General features: G+C 33.4%; 1 protein-coding gene across 2 annotated transcripts in view; it reads right to left on the reverse strand.

Annotated features, from left to right (window-relative positions):
- Positions 1 to 6,178: 6,178 nt before the first annotated feature.
- The window catches only part of LOC139482357 (fibronectin type 3 and ankyrin repeat domains 1 protein-like), a 72,603-nt gene continuing 57,521 nt past the window's right edge, over positions 6,179 to 21,260 (reverse strand). Inside the window, exons 6-8 of one of the 2 annotated variants that reach the window (XM_071266210.1) lie at positions 19,566 to 19,667; positions 12,398 to 12,499; positions 6,180 to 6,465 (exon numbers count right to left, since the gene is read on the reverse strand). In XM_071266210.1, coding sequence (XP_071122311.1) covers positions 6,358 to 6,465; positions 12,398 to 12,499; positions 19,566 to 19,667 — 312 coding nt within the window. In that variant the 3' untranslated portion in view covers positions 6,180 to 6,357. Of the gene's footprint in view, positions 6,466 to 12,397; positions 12,500 to 19,565; positions 19,668 to 21,260 lie in introns of both variants that reach the window. The other variant, XM_071266211.1, reaches the window with a different exon arrangement.

Raw genomic sequence — 21,260 nt, forward strand, 5'->3', positions numbered from 1 at the left:
GTTGCTTCGCAGGGCGCAGCATTATACGACCGCAGAGGTTGAACCCTGAACGGTTGGGGCAAGTATGGACACAACATTCAAGCTGGATTCAGCTCTAAATTTGGATTGTGATTAAATAGTTGACACAGCATAGGTTTCTGACACAGAATGAATGTGGTCTAATGAACTTAAACAAAAAATTTTGCCTTTGAGCAATTCACTATGCTGTTGAATATTAATCCTCTCAAAAAAATGTTTGAAGAAATTTTCTTTGTATTTATGAAATCTGAAATGAAAAAAATTGACCCCCCAATTTTTTTTTCACATCCCCCTTTCCCTTATTTCAAAACTGATCTCAATTCAAATTTCTAATGAAGTTTGCAACAATAACTACTCATTTAAATACATCATAAAATATTAAAATGTAAAAAAAGTGCTTGTTATTACTGAATGGTAAAGATTGTTTTAATCTATCAGTTGGTAGTAAAAGTGAATATACATTGTATATTGTATAAAACAATGATTTAAGTTGATTCAACTACTATTCTGGACAAAGAAAGATAACTCCAATCAATTGAAAATTTCTTGCTATTGCACAATATTGTGCAATTAGATATTTCTTGCTATTGCGCAATACTGTGCAATTGAAAATATTTGCTATTGCACAATACTGTGCAATTGAAGATTTCTTTCTATTGCAAAATACTGTGCAATTGAAGATTTTTTGCTATTGCTGAATACTGTGCAATTGAAAATTTCTTGCTATTGCACAATACTTAATATAATAATTTTGGATCCTGATTTGAACCAACTTGAAAACTAGGCCCATAATCAAAAATCTAAGTACATGTTTAGATTCAGCATATCAAAAAAGCTCAAGAATTCAATTTTTGTTAAAATCAAACTTAGTTTAATTTTGGACCCTTTGGACTTTAATGTAGACCAATTTGAAAATGGGACTAAAAATTAAGAATCTACATACACAGTAAGATTTGGCATATCAAAGAACCCCAATTATTCAATTTTTGATGAAATCAAACAAAGTTTAATTTGGACCCGATTTGGACCAACTTGAAAACTGGGCCAATAATCAAAAATCTAAGAACATTTTTAGATTCAGCATATCAAAGAACCCCAAGGATTCAATTTTTGTCAAAATCAAACTAAGTTTAATTTTGGACCCTTTGGACCTTAATGTAGACCAATTTGAAAACGGGACCAAAAATTAAGAATCTACATACACAGTTAGATTCGGCATATCAAACAACAACAACAACAACAACAATACTTTATTTTAAGAGGGTTACACAGTTAGCTATATAACTAATCTTCCCTGAGGCCCTCGTAATGAAAAATCAAACAAAACACAAACATATACTAGTACATTGCATACATACATTAGCATAAAAAGTCAAGTGTGATAATAATGTTCAATACAACTTGATAAAATGTGATGAAAAAATAAACATGATGACATGATCAGTTTTTTATATTATTTATACAGCTAGGTTGATTTCAATAAATGATCTGTTATTTTGTATTTGAAAGAATTAATATTTGTAATATTTCTTAACGGTATTGGCAAATTATTCCACAAGAATGGTCCAGAATACATAAAAGATTTTTTGAATAATTCTGTTTTTGGTTTAGGGAGTATGAGGTTTCCTTGAACAGCATTTCTCAAGGGGTACGGACACATTTGACATTTTTGGAGTTTAGGTCTGAACCCCAATTATTCAATTTTTGATGAAAGCAAACTAAGTTCAATTTTGGACCCTTTGGGCCCCTTATTCCTAAACTGTTCGGACCAAAATTCCAAAATCAAACCCAACCTTCCTTTAGTGGTCATAAACCTTGTGTTTGAATTTCATAGATTTCTATTTACTTAAACTAAAGTTATGGTGCATAAACCAAGAATAATGCTTACTTGGGCCCCTTTTTGGCCCCTAATTCCTAAACTGTTCAGACCTAAACTCCAAAAATCAATACCAACCTTCCTATTGTGGTCATTAACCTTGTGTTTAAATTTCATTGATTTCTATTATTTAAACTAAAGTTATTGTGCGAAAACCAAGAATAATGCTTATTTGGGCCCTTTTTTGGCCCCTAATTCCTAAACTGTTAGAACCAAAACTCCCAAAATCAATCCCAACCTTCCTTTTGTGGTCATAAACCTTGTGTCAAAATTTCATAGATTTCTATTTACTTAAACTTAAGTTATTATGTGAAAACCAAGAAAATGCTTATTTGGGCCCCTAATTCCTAAAATGTTGGGATCAAAACTCCCAAAATCGATCCCAACATTCCTTTTGTGGTCATAAACCTTGTGTTAAAATTTCATTGATTTCTATTCCCTTTTACTAAAGTTAGAGTGCGAAAACTAAAAGTATTCAGACGACGACAACAACGACGACGACGACGCAGACAACGACGCCAACATGATAGCAATATACGACGAAAAATTAAAATTTTTTCGGTCGTATAAAAATTAACACTGAGCAATGAACCGTGAAAAAGGTCAAGGTCAAATTAAACCTGGAAGACTGACAGGTACATCATAAAATATTTCCATACACCAAATACTGTTGACCTATTGCATATATAGTGTTAGAAAAAGAGACCAAAAAAAATTATACAAGGTAAGAACCCCCAAAAATTAAAGACTTAATTAATCCCATAGAAATTGGTTAAAAGTTTTGTATTTGTTTTCAATTGCATCTAATTTTTCAAAAAAATTTTGGGAGTATCACTGACAACAATGCTGTGCTATTGTGCAATATTAAGCAATAGATTATTTCTTGTTATTGCGAAATACTGTGCAATTAAAGATTTCTTGCTATTGCGCAATACTATGCAATTGAAAATTTCAAAAATTTTGAAGAAAAAATGACTCACCCCAGGACTAATTCCTGAATCAATGTTTGGCTCAATTACAGCCAAATTCAATCCCAGCCTTCCCTTTGTGATATTGAACCTTGTGGTACAATTTCAGAGAGATCCATACACTTACACATAAGTTATTGTCTGGAAACTTCAAAAATGCTTGTTTTTGGTCCCTTTCAAGTTTTAGACCTTTAATTCCTAAACTGTTGGTAACATTTTGTGGTATTGAACCTTCTGTCGAAATTTCATAGAGATCCATTCACTTAAACTAAAGTTATTGTCTGAAAACCAAATGTGTCTTCGGCGGACGACAACATCATAGCATTATAGGATGCAACAAAAATGTTGCAGTCGTTTAAAAACTTTGAGAGCATCATTACTATAGCTACAAACAATATCTCAATTATTTGTATTTTCACACACTAAAAAGATCATTATCCTTTACTAGTCATGATAATTTGTTTTTCTCATATGCAATACAACACGATGGTAGAATTTAGAATATCTAATAATAATTTAATATGTTCGTGTTGTTTATTCTTTAGTTTTCTATGTTGTGTCATGTGTGCTGTTGTTTGTTTGTCTTTTTTCATTTTTAGCCATGGCGTTGTCAGTTTTTTTTAGATTTATGAGTTTGACTGTCCCTTTGGTATCTTTCGTCCCAGGCCTCTACTATAACTTTTTTTTCAACTTGTCCAGTAGGACAAGTACATTCCAAAACTTACTTGTCCGAATGAAATTGTTAATTGTCCAAATTTTTTTTATTAAAATAACCTTTTTACACCTTAAGTTGATTAAAGGAACAAAACGACTTTAAACAATAGAACAGCATTTGATGTATTTCTTTTGAAAAAAGAAATACTTTGCAAAAATATGAGTCAAGTACAACTGAATCTAGTCATGTCACAGGACTTAGGTTCTAACTTTCATCAATGCAAGTCTCATCAGACTCTGCACATGAGGCATCATCTGATAGGCCAGTATACATATTGGATTTGTATCCTGTTTTTTTTTTAAGTTGAAAAAAATTTACTCAAATGCAATCAATAAAAAGAAGATAAAGGTCTGATTGCCAACGAGAAAACTCTCTGCAAGAGACCAAATGACACAGAAATTTACAACTATATGTCACTATATTGCATGTATTGTTTTTTCTACTTATGATCAAATATGATTTTGTGAATTTTATGGTAAATAAAAAAAAAGTATTTTTGTGAAAAAAATTACCAGTATGGTATGTATTATAAAGAACAGAATAAGGTAGCAAAATGAGGTACTGATTTGTCTTGGTCCCGAAATGTCTCCTGTCTTGCCAAACTGGCTATCAATCATGTCTACTAAATATGGCTTCTACGGTGTCAAACTGTCTATTAAACTTGGAGCTAAAGTAAAACCTGTCGAGGTGACAAACTGTCCTGTAAAGTTACCTTATCTACAAAGTGCATCATTGATTCGGATCAGTAAGACTGGTTTCCAAGAAAAGTATACCTTTTATCTCTGAAAATATACCTGACAAAGAACCAGTTAAAAATTATCGATTGCAAGTTAGTAAACATGTTGAAGAAAATGGTTTTGCATTTGAATAAACACAATACAGAAACATGTCTAATTATTATTTGTTTTCTTTGTTTTTTGTTTATAATTACTTTGTTCATCAAAGTTGGATCATCAAAAATTTATTCTCTGCAGAATAATTGAACTTGTCCCGACGGACAAGCTTGGTACAGCTTTTACTTGTCCGACCTTTTTTCCCTCTGGTACCGGACAATCGGACAAGCGTTATTGTCGAGGCCTGTGTCCCTCTTTTACTTGTGCATGTAACACGTCTGGTTGGCTGACAGTGTTTTGTCTACCAATCATAGACATAATTTTGTTATGTGACCGTGACGTCATTAACGCTTTTTCCATAATTTACTCTGGCTTAAAATGGAATTTATAATTAAATTATAAGAAATGACTGTAATATTTTCACTTTTCTATTCAAAATAACATAAAAAATGTGGTGCACACTTTAAAACAACCTGCTATATGTGTTATTCAGTGTGCACCACATTTTTTATGTTATCTCTTCATAGACTGAAAAAATATTAGTCATTCCTTAAATAAAGTGGAAAGACCTTTTGATTTGGTTCTGATTATTATTATTATTTTTTTTTTTTTTTTTCTTTCGCCTAATTTTTTTCTTGTGTATTGTTGATGTTTCAAAAGATGTCTCTTAGATATTTGGAATATGATATCGTATGGTTTATACATTTTAAAAATTGGCAAAGGCCTAACCAAATAATTAAAGTTGTAAGAGTTATCTCCCCAAACACTGTTTTTCTTGTGGCCACTACTCCTTTGCGACCATTAAAGATTACGACAAATTTATTTTACCAAATTGCTAGTTACATCTTCAGGATTAGGATTTTAATTGTGATCGAAGCTATCTGGAGACTTCATATGAGAGTAATTTCCCCTTATGTATTTGATATAAGTGAAATTACGTTTATAACTGGTAAACCATATGTGATAGAGACCTAGGGTCTTTTGATTTGAGATCCTTGGTCTAAAAAAATGAAAATTAGGTCTAGGTCAAAGGTCAAGGTCATATTCTAAGTTTGATTTTGGGTTATTTACAAACACTGTATAACATATTGACAAATTATTTTTACTAAATTGTTAGTTGCGACATACCCATTCTTTATTTAGAAGTATGCGTAAAGTGATATAACTCATTAACCATACATATTAAAGACCTAGGGTCTTTTGATTTAAGGTCCTTTGTTTGTGACCTTGACATTTAGGTCAAGGTCATAGGCTAATTGGATGTTCTATATTTTGACCTTTGCTTCAAATTCATATTAATACATCATAAAGCCAGAACTAACATTTTAAACTGATTTTTCATATTTTGATATTTGATATCAAAATAAATCTTTACTGGTGGAAAGACCTTCAATTGTTCTCTAAACAATTGGTTTCTGAACAATTGGTTTTTGAATTGTATTTGTATTAGATTCAAAAAGATTTTACACCAGTGTTTTTTTTATACATGTAAAAGTTGGGCGTGTTTACCTGCAACATTATATAAATTTATAACGTACAACAAAAATAACACACACACATGTTGACATCATATAAAAATTATGTAAAGAAGTGCATTTATATATAAGTCTATCACATACTTACATACATATCTAACCATCTTTTCATACACTGATACATAATGCACATATTTTGCTTAAATAAAATGAGATGTGATGTATCAACCAAGAAGACAGGAAGCCGACAAAACAAATACCTCATAGATATCCAAACAGATGAGTACACATTTTTCTTTCACATATATATGCCAACATCTACATTAGGCAACATTAGCTTGGAAAATTTTGTCAACTTACATTGTTAACTGACAACAAATACCACATAGACAACTAAAGGCAAATGTTTTATAGAAACTTCTTTGTACCAAGTCTGTTGTGACTCTAACAATCTGTGAATATCTCTTTTTAATTAAGACAAAATATTTACCTTCAAGAAGTTCATCACTTCTTTCTTCTTCCTTTTTTCTACATCAGAGTCATAGCTTTCTATTGTTACCATATCAAAGGGAGTCTGACCCTAAAATACAATCAAATAATATTTCATCAATCATTATACACACATTCATCTTCTTTTATTTCAAAACCTGTAAAACAATAAACTAGAGGCTCTAAAGAGCCTGTGTCGCTCACCTTGGTCTATGTGAATATCAAACAAAGGAAGCAGATAGATTCATGACAAAATTGTGTTTTGGTGATGGTGATGTGTTTATACATCTTACTTCACTGAACATTCTTGCTGCTTACAATTATCTCTATCTATAATGAACTTGGCCAAGTAGTTTCAGTGGAAAATGTTACTAAAAATTTACAAATTTTATGAAAATTGTTAAAAATTGACAAAAAGGGCAATAACTCCTTAGGGGGTCAATTGACCATTTCAGTCATGTTGACTTATTTGTAAATCTTACTTTTCTGAACATTATTGCTGTTTACAGGTTATCTCTATCTATAATAGTATTCAAGATAATAACCAAAAACAGCAAAATTTCCATAAAATTACCAATTCAGGGGCAGCAACCCAACAACGGGTTGTCCGATATATCTGAAAATTTAAGGGCAAATAGATGTTGACCTGATGAACAATTTTACCCCAGTCAGATTTGCCCTAAATGAGTTATAAGCCAAAAACTGCATTTTACCCCTATGTTCTATTTTTAGCCATGGCAGCCATCTTGGTTGGTTGGCCGGGTCACCGGACACATTCTTTAAACTAAATACCCCATTGATGATTGTGGCCAAGTTTGATTTAATTTTGCCCAGTAGTTTTAGAGGAGATTTTTGTAAAAGTTAACGACGCAGGACGACGACGGACGACGGACGCCTGACGCAAAGTGATGGGAAAAGCTCAATTGTTGCACTAATTATACCTATTCAATGTAAAACGATAAATAAAAGGTAGATGGTAATTGTTGAATAAATTTTACCACTATGATACATGAGTAAAAGGCTGACATATGTTACCATGGGTGCCACATGTGGAGCACGATCTGCTTACCACTCAACAACACTTGGGTCAAGATGCGTATTAGTTTCTCCATAGGCGGTAATGGTAACGTTTTCTTCTGTTGCTCAGTCCATATCGTTAACTTGGATATGTGTGATGGTTCATTTTGAAGCTGAGACATTTTGACATATGTGGTTAAATTTTCAGGGTACGAAGTGAGATGACTTTTTCTGTAAATTAGCAAACCCCGAGTATCCTTTTGTGATGCGGCTCCTCATGGTAAAAAATCCCATTTTTATCACAATAAGTTCTTTGAAAATTTAATACTTTGAACACATTTAATAGCTCCATAGATTTTACACATTTATTCTGTGTTCCCCTACTTTCTAAATTAACTCAAATGGTTAAGCTCAGTGACTTGTTTATCATAGAAAAGTGTCAAATATCACTACACCGAGATTTTTTGTTTACACGTGACTTTTGAGTTCCTCATTTCAAGGCGCATTAGGGATATTGTCCCACCTGAGATCACCCCTAGTTTTTGGTGGGGTTCATGTTGTTTATTCTTTAGTTTTCTATGTTGTGTCATGTGTACTATTGTTTGTCTGTTTGTCTTTTTTCATTTTTAAAAGCCATGGCAGTGTCAGGTTATTTTTTGATTTATGAGTTTGACTATGTGGCTAAAGTAAAATAAGATGGGAGTTGTGTGGCTGAAGTAACATTAGATGGTAGTTGTGTTGGTAAAGTATGATAAGATGGTAGTTGTGTTTGTCAAGTAAGATAAGATGGTAGTTGTGTGGGTAAAGTATAATAAATTGGTAGTTGTGTTTGTCAAGTAAGATAAGATAGTAGTTGTGTGGGTAAAGTATAATAAATTGGTAGTTGTGTTTGTCAAGTAAGATAAGATGATAGTTGTGTGGGTAAAGTATAATAAGATGGTAGTTGTGTGGGTAAAGTATGATAAGATGGTAGTTGTGTGGATAAAGTAAGATAAGATAATATTTATGAGAGTAAAGAATGATAATATGGTAGTTGTGCTGGTAAAGTATGATAAGATGGTAGTTACGTGGGTAGAGTAAGACAAGATGGTAGTTGTGTGGATAAAGTAAGATAAGATGGTAGTTTGGTTAAGTATAATAAGATGGTAGTTGTGTGGGTAAATATGGTAAGATGGTAGTTGTATGGGTAAAGTAAGATAAGATGGTAGTTGTCTGGGTTAAGTAAGATAAGAGGGTAGGTGTGCTGGTAAAGTATCATAAGATGACAGTTGTGTGGATAAAGTACGATAATATGATAGTTATGTGGGTAAAGTAAAATAAGATAGTGGGAGTGTGGGTAAAGTTTGATTAGATGATAGTTGTGTGGATAAAGTTTGATGAGATGATAGTTGTGCAGGTAAAGTATGATGAGATGATAGTTGTGCGGGTAAAGTATGACAAGATGGTAGTTGTAAGGATAAAGTAAAATAAGATAGTGGGTGTGTGGGTAAAGTATGATAGAATGATAGTTGTGTGGGTAAAGTATGTTAAGATGGTAGTTGTGTGGGAAAATGATGGATAAGATGGTAGGTGTGTTGGTAAAGTATGATTAGATGGTATGTGTGTATGTAAAGTATGATAAGATGGGAGTTGTGTGGGTAAAGTAAGATAAGATGGTAGTTGTTTGGGTAAAGTAAGATAGGATGGTAGTTGTGTAGATAAAATATGATAAGACGGTAGTTGTCTGGGTAAAGTATGATACGATGGTAGTTGTGTGTGTAAAGTAAAATAAGATAGTGGGTGTGTGGGTAAAGTATGATAAGATGATAGTTGTGTGAGTAAAGTATGATGAGATGATAGTTGTGCGAGTAAAGTATGATGAGATGATAGTTGTAAGGAAAAAGTAAGATAAGATAGTGGGTGTGTGGGTAAAGTATGATAAGATGATAGTTGTGTGAGTAAAGTATGATGAGATGATAGTTGTGCAAGTAAAGTATGATAAGATGGTAGTTGTAAGGAAAAAGTAAGATAAGATAGTGGGTGTGTGGGTAAAGTATGATAGGATGGTAGTTGTGTGGGTAGAGTATGATAAGATGGTAGTTATGTGGGTACAGTATGATGAAATGGTAGTTATGTGGGTAAAGTATGATAAGATGGTAGTTGTGTGGTTAAAGTATGATAAGATGGTAGCTGTATGAGTAAAGTATGATGAGATGATAGATGTGCGGATAAAGTATGATAAGATGGTAGTTGTAAGGATAAAGTAAGATAAGATAGTGGGTGTGTTGGTAGAGTATAATAGAATGGTAGTTGTGTGGGTAAAGTATGTTAAGATGGTAGTTGTATGGGTAAATGATGATAAGATGGTAGTTGTCTTAGTAAGGTATGTTAAGATGGTAGGTGTGTTGGTAAAGTTTAAGATGGTATGTGTGTAGGTAAAGTATGATAAGATGGTAGTTGTCTGGTTAAAGTATGATACGATGGTAGTTGTGCATGTAAAGTAAAATAAGATAGTGGGTGTGTGGGTAAAGTATGATAAGATGATAGTTGTGTGAGTAAAGTATGATAAGATGATAGTTGTGTGAGTAAAGTATGATGAGATGATAGTTGTGAAGGTAAAATATGATAAGATGGTAGTTGTGTGGGTAAAGTATGTTAATATGGTAGTTGTGTAGATTAATGATAATAATATGGTAGTTGTGTGGGTAAAGTATGATAAGATGGCATGTGTGTAGGTAAAGTATGATAAGCTGATATCTTAAAATAGTAGTTGTGTTGGTAAAGTAAGATAAGATGGTAGTTGTGTTGGTAAAGTGTGATAAGATGGTAGTTATGTGGGTAAAGTATGATAAGATGGCAGTTGTGTGGGTAAAGTATGATAAGATGGTAGTTGTGTGGGTAAAGTATGATAAGATGGTAGTTGTGTGGGTAAAGTATGATAAGATGGTAGTTATGTGGGTAAAGTATGATAAGATGGATGATAAGCGGATAGTTATGTGGGTAAAGTATGATAAGATTGTAGATGTGTTGGTAAAGTAAGATAAGATGATAGTTATGTGGGTAAAGTATGATAAAATAGTAGTTGTGTTGGTAAAGTAAGATAAGATGGTAGTTGTGTGGGTAAAGTATGATAAGATGGTAGTTGTGTGGGTAAAGTATGATAAGATGGTAGTTGTGGGTAAAGTATGATAAGATGGTAGTTGTGTGGGTAAAGTATAAGATGGTAGTTGTGTGGGTAAAGTATGATAAGCTGGTAGTTATGTGGGTAAAGTATAATAAGATGGTAGCTATGTGGGTAAAGTATGAGATGGTAGTTGTGTGGGTAAAGTATGATGAAATGGTAGTTGTGTGGGTAAAGTATGATGAGATGATAGTTGTGTGGGTAAAGTATGATAAGATGGTAGATGTGTAGGTAAAGTATGATAAGATGGCAGTTGTGTGGGTAAAGTAAGACAAGATGATAGTTGTGTGGGTAAAGTATGATGAGATGGTAGTTGTGTGGGTAAAGTATGATAAGATGGCAGTTATGTGGGTAAAGTATGATGAGATGGTAGTTGTGTGGGTAAAGTAAGACAAGATGATAGTTGTGTGGGTAAAGTATGATGAGATGGTAGTTGTGTGGGTAAAGTAAGATAAGATGTAGTTGTGTGGGGAAAGTAAGAGAAGATGGTAGTTGTGTGGGTAAAGTATGATAAGATGGTAGATGTGTAGGTAAAGTATGATAAGATGGTAGTTGTGTGGGTAAAGTATGATAAGATGGTAGTTGTGTGGGTAAAGTATGATAAAATGGTAGTTGTGTGGGTAAAGTGAGATATGATGGTAGTTGTGCATGTAAAGTAAAATAAGATAGTGGGTGTGTGGGTAAAGTATGATAAGATGATAGTTGTGTGAGTAAAGTATGATAAGATGATAGTTGTGTGAGTAAAGTATGATGAGATGATAGTTGTGAAGGTAAAATATGATAAGATGGTAGTTGTGTGGGTAAAGTATGTTAATATGGTAGTTGTGTAGATTAATGATAATAATATGGTAGTTGTGTGGGTAAAGTATGATAAGATGGCATGTGTGTAGGTAAAGTATGATAAGCTGATATCTTAAAATAGTAGTTGTGTTGGTAAAGTAAGATAAGATGGTAGTTGTGTTGGTAAAGTGTGATAAGATGGTAGTTATGTGGGTAAAGTATGATAAGATGGTAGTTGTGTGGGTAAAGTATGATAAGCTGGTAGTTATGTGGGTAAAGTATAATAAGATGGTAGCTATGTGGGTAAAGTATGAGATGGTAGTTGTGTGGGTAAAGTATGATGAAATGGTAGTTGTGTGGGTAAAGTATGATGAGATGATAGTTGTGTGGGTAAAGTATGATAAGATGGTAGATGTGTAGGTAAAGTATGATAAGATGGCAGTTGTGTGGGTAAAGTAAGACAAGATGATAGTTGTGTGGGTAAAGTATGATGAGATGGTAGTTGTGTGGGTAAAGTATGATAAGATGGCAGTTATGTGGGTAAAGTATGATGAGATGGTAGTTGTGTGGGTAAAGTAAGACAAGATGATAGTTGTGTGGGTAAAGTATGATGAGATGGTAGTTGTGTGGGTAAAGTAAGATAAGATGTAGTTGTGTGGGGAAAGTAAGAGAAGATGGTAGTTGTGTGGGTAAAGTATGATAAGATGGTAGATGTGTAGGTAAAGTATGATAAGATGGTAGTTGTGTGGGTAAAGTATGATAAGATGGTAGTTGTGTGGGTAAAGTATGATAAAATGGTAGTTGTGTGGGTAAAGTGAGATATGATGGTAGTTGTGTGGGTAAAGCTAGATACGATGGTCGTTACGATGGTAGTTGTGTGGGTAATGTCCAGTGTTTCAGCAAGGTCATTTTCAGAAGGTGTTCCGCCAGCCTGTTTTTCCCGATTGCTGCCCTATGACTTTTTTCTAACGCCCTGTGCTCTTTCTCAGATGTCCTGTCCTTTTCGTCAAGTCCATGCCTTTCTTGTCATAATGTTTTGATGAAAATAATATTATTTATTTGGTACCTGTTTTGTTTTCACCCAAGGACTGCATTTTTGATCTATCAACCATTTTGTTACATCAATCCATCCATTCCGAGCAGCATAATGTAAAGCTGTTTTTTCATCCTATAACAATATAAAAATATTAATGTTGTGTGATAATATATCAAGAGAGGAGTCAAACAATATATCAAAATGTAAGAAATATAACATGGAGTAAGAAAATATCCAAATTAATACATGTACTTATGTATAAACCAATAATTGATAGATTAAGATATATAAACTATTAAAGATATATTTTCTGATTCCGTTAAACAAAACAGGAAAAATAATAGTAAAACTCACTTAATATAAGTCTATCAATTCAAAGTTTTAATATTTGTTGTACATTTAACATATAGGATTTACAACATGATTTTGTGTAGATTCAGTTTAATAATCAAAGTTGAAAAAAAAACCTGAAAACAAGTTATATTTTCTGATTCAGTACAACGAGACAAGTAAAAAAAGACCCCACTTTATATAATTCTGTTAAGTATCTGTTATTCTTAAAAGATGTTTTACATAAGATCTGAAGAATTAACATTAACTATAGATGTTACAAAACTTCTTCTCATCAACTTCTTATTAAAATCAGATGTTTACAAAATAATTTTGTGTCGAGAAACAAAATAAAACCTTTACTAACTGATTCAGTTCTGTGTAACAAATAAAATGTGACCCCACTTTAAATAATTCTAACAAGTATTTGTTGTCCATTAAACCTGTCTGGTTAACAACATGATTTAGTTTGTGTAGATTCTGTATAAAGTGGTGTTTGGTCCGAGTAAGGTGATAATATCTATCATTAGTCCAGTGTCTTCCCTAGAAAATTTCTCATGCATGGTGGGTCCATGGTCACTTGCAACGCGGCGCGCGACGCTTCTTTTTTTCAGAACTATTTACACTACATAATGTAGATATTAAGAGCCATATACCAATCTAATTGTTTTATTATTATATATTATAAGTTACAGCAATTCATACAAATCATGTAACTGTAAAGTATTTATCACAGATGAGAGGAATAAATGAAAGCCCTTGCCCTTGAGTTACAAACAATAATAAAAATAATCCAGTCTGCAATAGTTATTTACAAATTAATGTCAGGTACACATTATTTTGTTGAAATTTTCCTCTCAGTCTGTTTAACTTTCCAAAGGTCACCACACATTTGTCAAAATCAAAAGCTTCCTCCTTTGGTCCTTCAATTGATATATGCATTAAACAGTTCAGCACTTTTTGGCATAGTCTGTTTCTCAAGGGTGTTTTCACTCTGTTCAAACATGAAAAACATCTTTCACAATCAGCTGTTGAAACTGGCAAAACAAGACCAATTGCTGCATACTTAGTTCAGGGATACAATGGTCAGTGTACTGGTATGCCTAGGGTTACTTGTTTCTGTTTGTCCATCTTGACTTTCAGTGCATTCTGGAGAAGGTTGAATTTCAACTTCAGGGCTTTGCTCAAGGTGATGATTTTCATGATCTGTCTGACTACAATTTGACGAAGGAGTTGACTTTTCTAACCAACTTGTCAGAAAAGTCGGGCCAGTATAAATAGGACGTTTTGATGGTTGCTTTGACATGGTTGTTGAAATGTCATGATTGTTCTTCGAAATTTGCAGATAGAATGGATTCATCATCAACAGCAAGTTGTTTTATACAACTTTGAGTGTCATCATTACTTCAGACATTTTTAATACAGGAAATAATAAAATAAAGTACATTTGCGTTAATTACAGAAGTCATCAATGACTTATACCTGACATACGACGTATGACATTTTTGGCAATTACTTATTTGGAAGCTAAGCTGACATCTTATTTCATGAAAATTAACTATCGACTTCAATACACCCCTCTTTGATTTATTTATAACGATTCATAATTGTAAAATTCCTATCTTGCCGAAGTGTAAGAAATTTAGCCCCACTTGTGATCACTTGTTTAAAAAAACGGTGAATGGGGCCGCTAATTAGCTTGTGACCAATTGAAATAAAAATAGAACAACACAAGTTTATTAAAAAAAACAATTATTCCGTAAATGATCAAATCTTATAAATTTTTCATATAAAGACAGTCTTTTACTCGGCCCGGTGATGTGTATTCTTTGATAAAATCAATCAACCACGACTAATCTAAAAATATCTTTTTGTAAAAAAGAGCCTGTGTCGCTCACCTTGGTCTACGTGAATATCAAACAAAGGACAAAAATGGATTCATGACAAAATTGTGTTTTGGTGATGGTGATGTGTTTGCAGATCTTATTTACTAAACATTTTTGCTGCTTACAATTATCTCTATCTATAATGAACTTGGCCCAGTAGTTTCAGCGGAAAATGTTGGTGAAAATATACAAATTTTATGAAAATTGTTAAAAATTGACTATAAAGGGCAATAACTCATTAGGCGGTCAATTGACCAATTTGGTCATGTTGACTTATTTTTAGGTCTTACTTTGCTGTACATAATGGTTAGGGTTAGGGTTAGGGTTTACAGTTTATCTCTGTCTATAATAATATTCAAGATTATAAATAACCAAAAAACAGCAAAATTTCCTTAAAATTACCAATTCAGGGGCAGCAACCTAACAACCGGTTATCTGATTCATCTGAAAATTTCAGGGCAGATAGATCTTGACCTGATCAACACTTTTACCCCCATGTTAGATTTGCTCTAAATGCTTTGGTTTTCAAGTTATAAGCCAAAAACTGCATTTTACCCCTATGTTCTATTTTTAGCCATGGCGGCCATCTTGGTTGGCTGGCCGGGTCACGCCACACATTTTTCAAACTAAATACCCCAATGGTGATTGTGGCCAAGTTTGGTTTAATTTGGCCCAGTAGTTTCAGAGAAGAGTTTTGTAAAAGTTAAGGACGACGGACGACAGACGAGGGAAGACGGACGCAAAGTGATGGGAAAAGCTCACTTGGCGCTTCGGGCTAGCTGAACTATTTTTAGTTCACCTTCTATAAACTGTTGAAGTAACTGCGAAAATTATTAAAAAAAATATATGTTGTGCATTCTTGGTGAAATTACGTTAGTTTTATAAACTAACTTGATCAGATTATACATTTTAAAGATCTCTGTTAAACAACGATGTCAAAAACCCGTTTTAAAAGATAGCCACGGCACAGGTAAAAGTCAAATTTACAGAAAAGGTTAAAACTTTTTTAAATTTTTTTTTCTTCACAGAAAGTACTTGAGCATTGGTGATTATTTGACTATTTATTTATAAGCTATCTGGCAACTTCTATTATGTAACTGAAGTCTAGACGCATAACGAACTAATAAAGAAGGTTGTAAAATCCCTGCACGCGCTGCGTAATGCATCCAATTATCAGTCGGATGAGTTTAAATCACCTGTGGATATTTGTTACTTGTCACTTCACTTTCAAAATATCGATAATAAATATTTTACACAGCTATGATTTTCACACATAGCGGGATGCATAGCGGCAATGATGAAAGCATGGCAGTCGAAATTGATGTGTAGCGGTACCGCTATGCTTGAATAGCCTAGGGAAAACACTGATTACCATGGTGTCTGTAGCTTCTAACTGACTGCCGTGACTGACCAGGTACATCAACAAATTAATCACTAGACTAAGTGATTTAACTTTATTGTAGCTTTAAATATAGAACTAGAACACACCCGCGAAATCGTGGGCATATACAGCTTGTGAACTGTTGTAGAATGATGTTTGTAAAAGATAATTATGTATCATGAAGAATTTCAGAAAAGGTATCAAAAGCCCTCTCCCTTTTTCCAAAGTCCGACATTTGTTTCCTTTCTGTTAGTTTCAATTATTTTCGTGTTTCTGGACTCAGACCACAATTATTATTCTCCTTTGCTACAATACATCTGTTGGTAAAAGTCAAATAAAATTAAAAATTTGCACCGCTTCAAACATGAAATAAATGTAACTAATTATATATCGACTGTTATTAGTCTAATAAAATATGCTTCTAGAACGATCAGATCCATCAGTGCTTTTTCTTCTGAGAGCCTTATTAACATGCCAATGGTGGGATATGAATCTTGTATAAATGACTAAGACCGACTAAGGCTAATTTGAGGGGTTGTCGGAGGGGTCCTGATCCCGAAATCCCGGTCTTAAAAACATGAAATCCCAAGATGCAGAATTTAAAGAAATTCATATCCTGAAATACCGAAATCGAAAAATATATTCCCTGATCCCGTATTGATCAATCCCCAGATCCCGAGCTTATAAACACCTGATCCTGAAGTCCCAAAAAAGGTCCTGCCTCCCTAAAGTCTCTTCCCTACTTTTATTGTTGCCAAATCACTACTTTCACTTTCAACAATAAATTTTTATGCCCCATTTATGTGCAATATGTTTTCTAGTCTGTACATCCGTGCGTTTGTTCGTTCGTTCGTGACGTCCGTCCGTCTGTCCCGCTTCAGGTTAAAGTTTTTGGTCGAGGTACTTTTTGATGAAGTTGAAGTCCAATCAACTCGAAACTTAGTAAATATAACACATTATTGTTTGATTCCACATGTTTTACTTATCTTAATATATATGCAACTGGTATGACCCCTTATATAGTAAACATTTCAAAGAAAACAGTAGACAGAATACAGAGAGGATCTATATATTAAAGTAGCATATTGTAGTTTACATGTAGATAAAACGCATACAATAATTGTCCTCGCTAAGGTGGTATAATAGTTGTGGTTCTTGCGATATAAACACCATGATATGGAGAACACTCTGATTGGCTTATTTATTTTTGGATTTTTGTTATCTATCATACGATTGGTTGTTTTAAACCGGAAGTTTATTATGACTTAAAGTCAGTCTGATGACGGAATCAATATCCGGACTCCTTTTTTGTCGTTTTTCTCCAAAAATAACTCAATCTGAATAATCATAAGAATGGATGACAAATGCGACTATGCATGTTACCTATAAAACACAGAGGCATGGTGATAAATTAATCGTGGAAAGCAGAAAAGCGACACACAAAATGAGGTCTTCTCGTTTAATAGTATAGATACTACTAATGATCCAGGGACTAATTGGGATCCAGGTTGCTAAAATTATCAGAACCAACATCTATATTGATAGGATGACCTGGTCTGTCTCAACCCTGTCTGTCCCGATGTCAGGTGATGACTTTTAGGTACTAAATCTAGGGCCAGGGTTTTTTAATTTGTTGGTTTACGGATTTTCCCCATGAAAAAGTCGGGTCGGTCGGTCGGGAAAAAAAAGAAAAAAAATATCTTTCAAGACAGAAAAATATGCAAATAAATATATATTTCACCTTTCTGACAATATGTTTGTTATGCTATTTTGTCATCATTTCTTAGATTTTAGTTTGATGAAATTGTATTGCTCAGCTGTCATAAACATCGCATGACAATCTAATAATTTTCCGTACAAAAAGGGGGGATGCACGGAAAAGACGAAATTAAATTGTCATTTCACAAACAAGAAAAACAGATTCGCGTAGCTCTTTATCAACTCCAGAAAACTTGTTGAAGTATGATCTTCAAGCACGAAAACTGATTAAGAAAAAAATGTAAAAACGTCGTACGAAAATAAGTTTCAACACACGTGTCAAAAACGAAATAGACTCGTCCACTGGAAAAACGAGAATGTCGGGTTAATCTGTTGTCATGCATTCCCGTTTTTTTTATCCAAATGGAAGATATTTTTTTATTATCTATAAAACAAGAAAATTCAAAATGATTATCTAATATTCAGTACTTTAACTTGATGTCTTCCACCTGTGTACATTTGGACAAGTCTATTTCTATCAGATGATGCATCTTACGGACTGATTACAAATAAGGGAAACGAACTCATTGTGTAGTTGGTTTTAAACACAGGTTTCGTTTCGCAAAATTATTTGCGCAAACGACATTTCAAGGTCATTTATAATTGATTTGTCAATTGTTAGAAACGTAAACTGGAAGTTTTATTTTTTCACTACAGAAAGTGATATCAATTTTGTTAGTGATTAAAGCATTTCATTTCATAAAAAAAAGATTGTTTAATTATTTTTCAGGGATAATGCATTTGTTAAGGTCGGCGGAAATAAAAAAGCATGAAAGTCAATTTTATTTTTATTCTGAAAATCGGCAAAATCGGGTCGGCGGATCCGTAAACCAACAAATTAAAAAATTCTGGCCTAGGATAATGACATAAAAAATCACTTGTTTAAGTATCATACCTCAATTTCCTTTCAAAAAATCTCTTCTTTAAGTATCATTATTTTAATAACCCCCACTAATTTCAACACCCCCGAACAGTGAAATTTTGATTGCGAGCAGTAGAGTTTTATTACATAATATATAAGATGAAACCTTGAATTTTACAGGAAAAATACTCCCATGCACTGCTTGGAAACATTTGTTAAGAAAGTATCAGTTCATTATGTGAAGCCATTTTTATAGCATTTTTTCAACTAGCTAAAATATAATTTGCAGCTAAATGATTGCACCAAAGGCATAAACCTTGCTGCTTAAAAGAAAAAAAGTTTCATTTTTTTCAATTTTACAAATGAAATAATATTATCTAAACCTATGTGTTTAAAATTTTGGTAAAACTACAAAATCACAATTTGTGACAGAACTTCGAATTTGCTACTTCAAAAAGTGATTTAAAAATCACTTATTTTAATAAGTCCCCTGACTGTCTACATAAACAACAAATAAACAAGCCCAAAAATAAAATATTGTTTGTTTCCCCTCCCCTGACCCGGTAAAGTCACTGCAACCTGAAAATTTTATCGGCCTTGTTGTTTAAAACTTTTTTTAATTTTTTTTTCTTCACAGAAAGTACTTGAGCATTGGTGATTATTTGACTATTTATTTATAAGCTATCTGGCAACTTCTATTATGTAACTGAAGTCTAGACGCATAACGAACTAATAAAGAAGGTTGTAAAATCCCTGCACGCGCTGCGTAATGCATCCAATTATCAGTCGGATGAGTTTAAATCACCTGTGGATATTTGTTACTTGTCACTTCACTTTCAAAATATCGATAATAAATATTTTACACAGCTATGATTTTCACACATAGCGGGATGCATAGCGGCAATGATGAAAGCATGGCAGTCGAAATTGATGTGTAGCGGTACCACTATGCTTGAATAGCCTAGGGAAAACACTGATTACCATGGTGTCTGTAGCTTCTAACTGACTGCCTTGACTGACCAGGTACATCAACACCTCCAGGTGTCCTCCCCCAGCGGCCAACATTAATGGTGTACTTCCTCCCTGTAATATCAACATGTATAACAGACATCAAAACTTGTGTCATAAACTGGACATGTGGTGTAATAAATATAAACAAAATGTATATCACATGAATCAGTGGTAAAAACTGAACAAAATTACCAGTCACACTTGTATTTATATTCTTCCAGTCAGGGAACTTACTTAAATGAGTAATTTTCTAAATCACTGATTCAAGTAACATTATGTCCATAAAGACTGGAAGTAAGAGTTGTCTTTCTTTAATAATCACCTATTTAAGTAGTACAAATTAATCACTAGACTAAGTGATTTAACTTTATTGTAGCTTTAAATATAGAACTAGAACACACCCGCGAAATCGTGGGCATATACAGCTTGTGAACTGTTGTAGAATGATGTTTGTAAAAGATAATTATGTATCATGAAGAATTTCAGAAAAGGTATCAAAAGCCCTCTCCCTTTTTCCAAAGTCCGACATTTGTTTCCTTTCTGTTAGTTTCAATTATTTTCGTGTTTCTGGACTCAGACCACAATTATTATTCTCCTTTGCTACAATACATCTGTTGGTAAAAGTCAAATAAAATTAAAAATTTGCACCGCTTCAAACATGAAATAAATGTAACTAATTATATATCGACTGTTATTAGTCTAATAAAATATGCTTCTAGAACGATCAGATCCATCAGTGCTTTTTCTTCTGAGAGCCTTATTAACATGCCAATGGTGGGATATGAATCTTGTATAAATGACTAAGACCGACTAAGGCTAATTTGAGGGGTTGTCGGAGGGGTCCTGATCCCGAAATCCCGGTCTTAAAAACATGAAATCCCAAGATGCAGAATTTAAAGAAATTCATATCCTGAAATACCGAAATCGAAAAATATATTCCCTGATCCCGTATTGATCAATCCCCAGATCCCGAGCTTATAAACACCTGATCCTGAAGTCCCAAAAAAGGTCCTGCCTCCCTAAAATCTCTTCCCTACTTTTATTGTTGCCAAATCACTACTTTCACTTTCAACAATAAATTTTTATGCCCCATTTATGTGCAATATGTTTTCTAGTCTGTACATCCGTGTGTTTGTTCGTTCGTTCGTGACGTCCGTCCGTCTGTCCCGCTTCAGGTTAAAGTTTTTGGTCGAGGTACTTTTTGATGAAGTTGAAGTCCAATCAACTCGAAACTTAGTAAATATAACACATTATTGTTTGATTCCACATGTTTTACTTATCTTAACACTTTGCCACGCATTTATTTTTTGATGTTTTTTACTTACCAGGCAACACTAACGTCACGTTACAGTCGTTTTCCCGCAAAGCATAAATACGCGACGTTGTTCACTTGGAAATGCACTAGCACGTATGTAAATGTGTGTGTATGGGCCGAAACTGACAATTAAAGCTTTGCTTAAATATTGATTTGTTAATTTGAAACTGTACCTTTTCATATTATAATGATGCTGTCCACCCAGCAAAGGATTTAATCGTGTATTTTTGTTTAATCAAATATTAATTGCACCAAAGTTGATGTGAATTGTTTCATTGACAAATCAATATTGCGTATCCCCTAACTGATTTATGCCGTAGAAGTATATATGGAAGTCCTGCTTTCTTTCT

The sequence above is a fragment of the Mytilus edulis genome, chromosome 7 (genome assembly GCF_963676685.1).
Source record: "Mytilus edulis chromosome 7, xbMytEdul2.2, whole genome shotgun sequence".
Classification (NCBI taxonomy): Eukaryota; Metazoa; Mollusca; class Bivalvia; order Mytilida; family Mytilidae; genus Mytilus; species Mytilus edulis.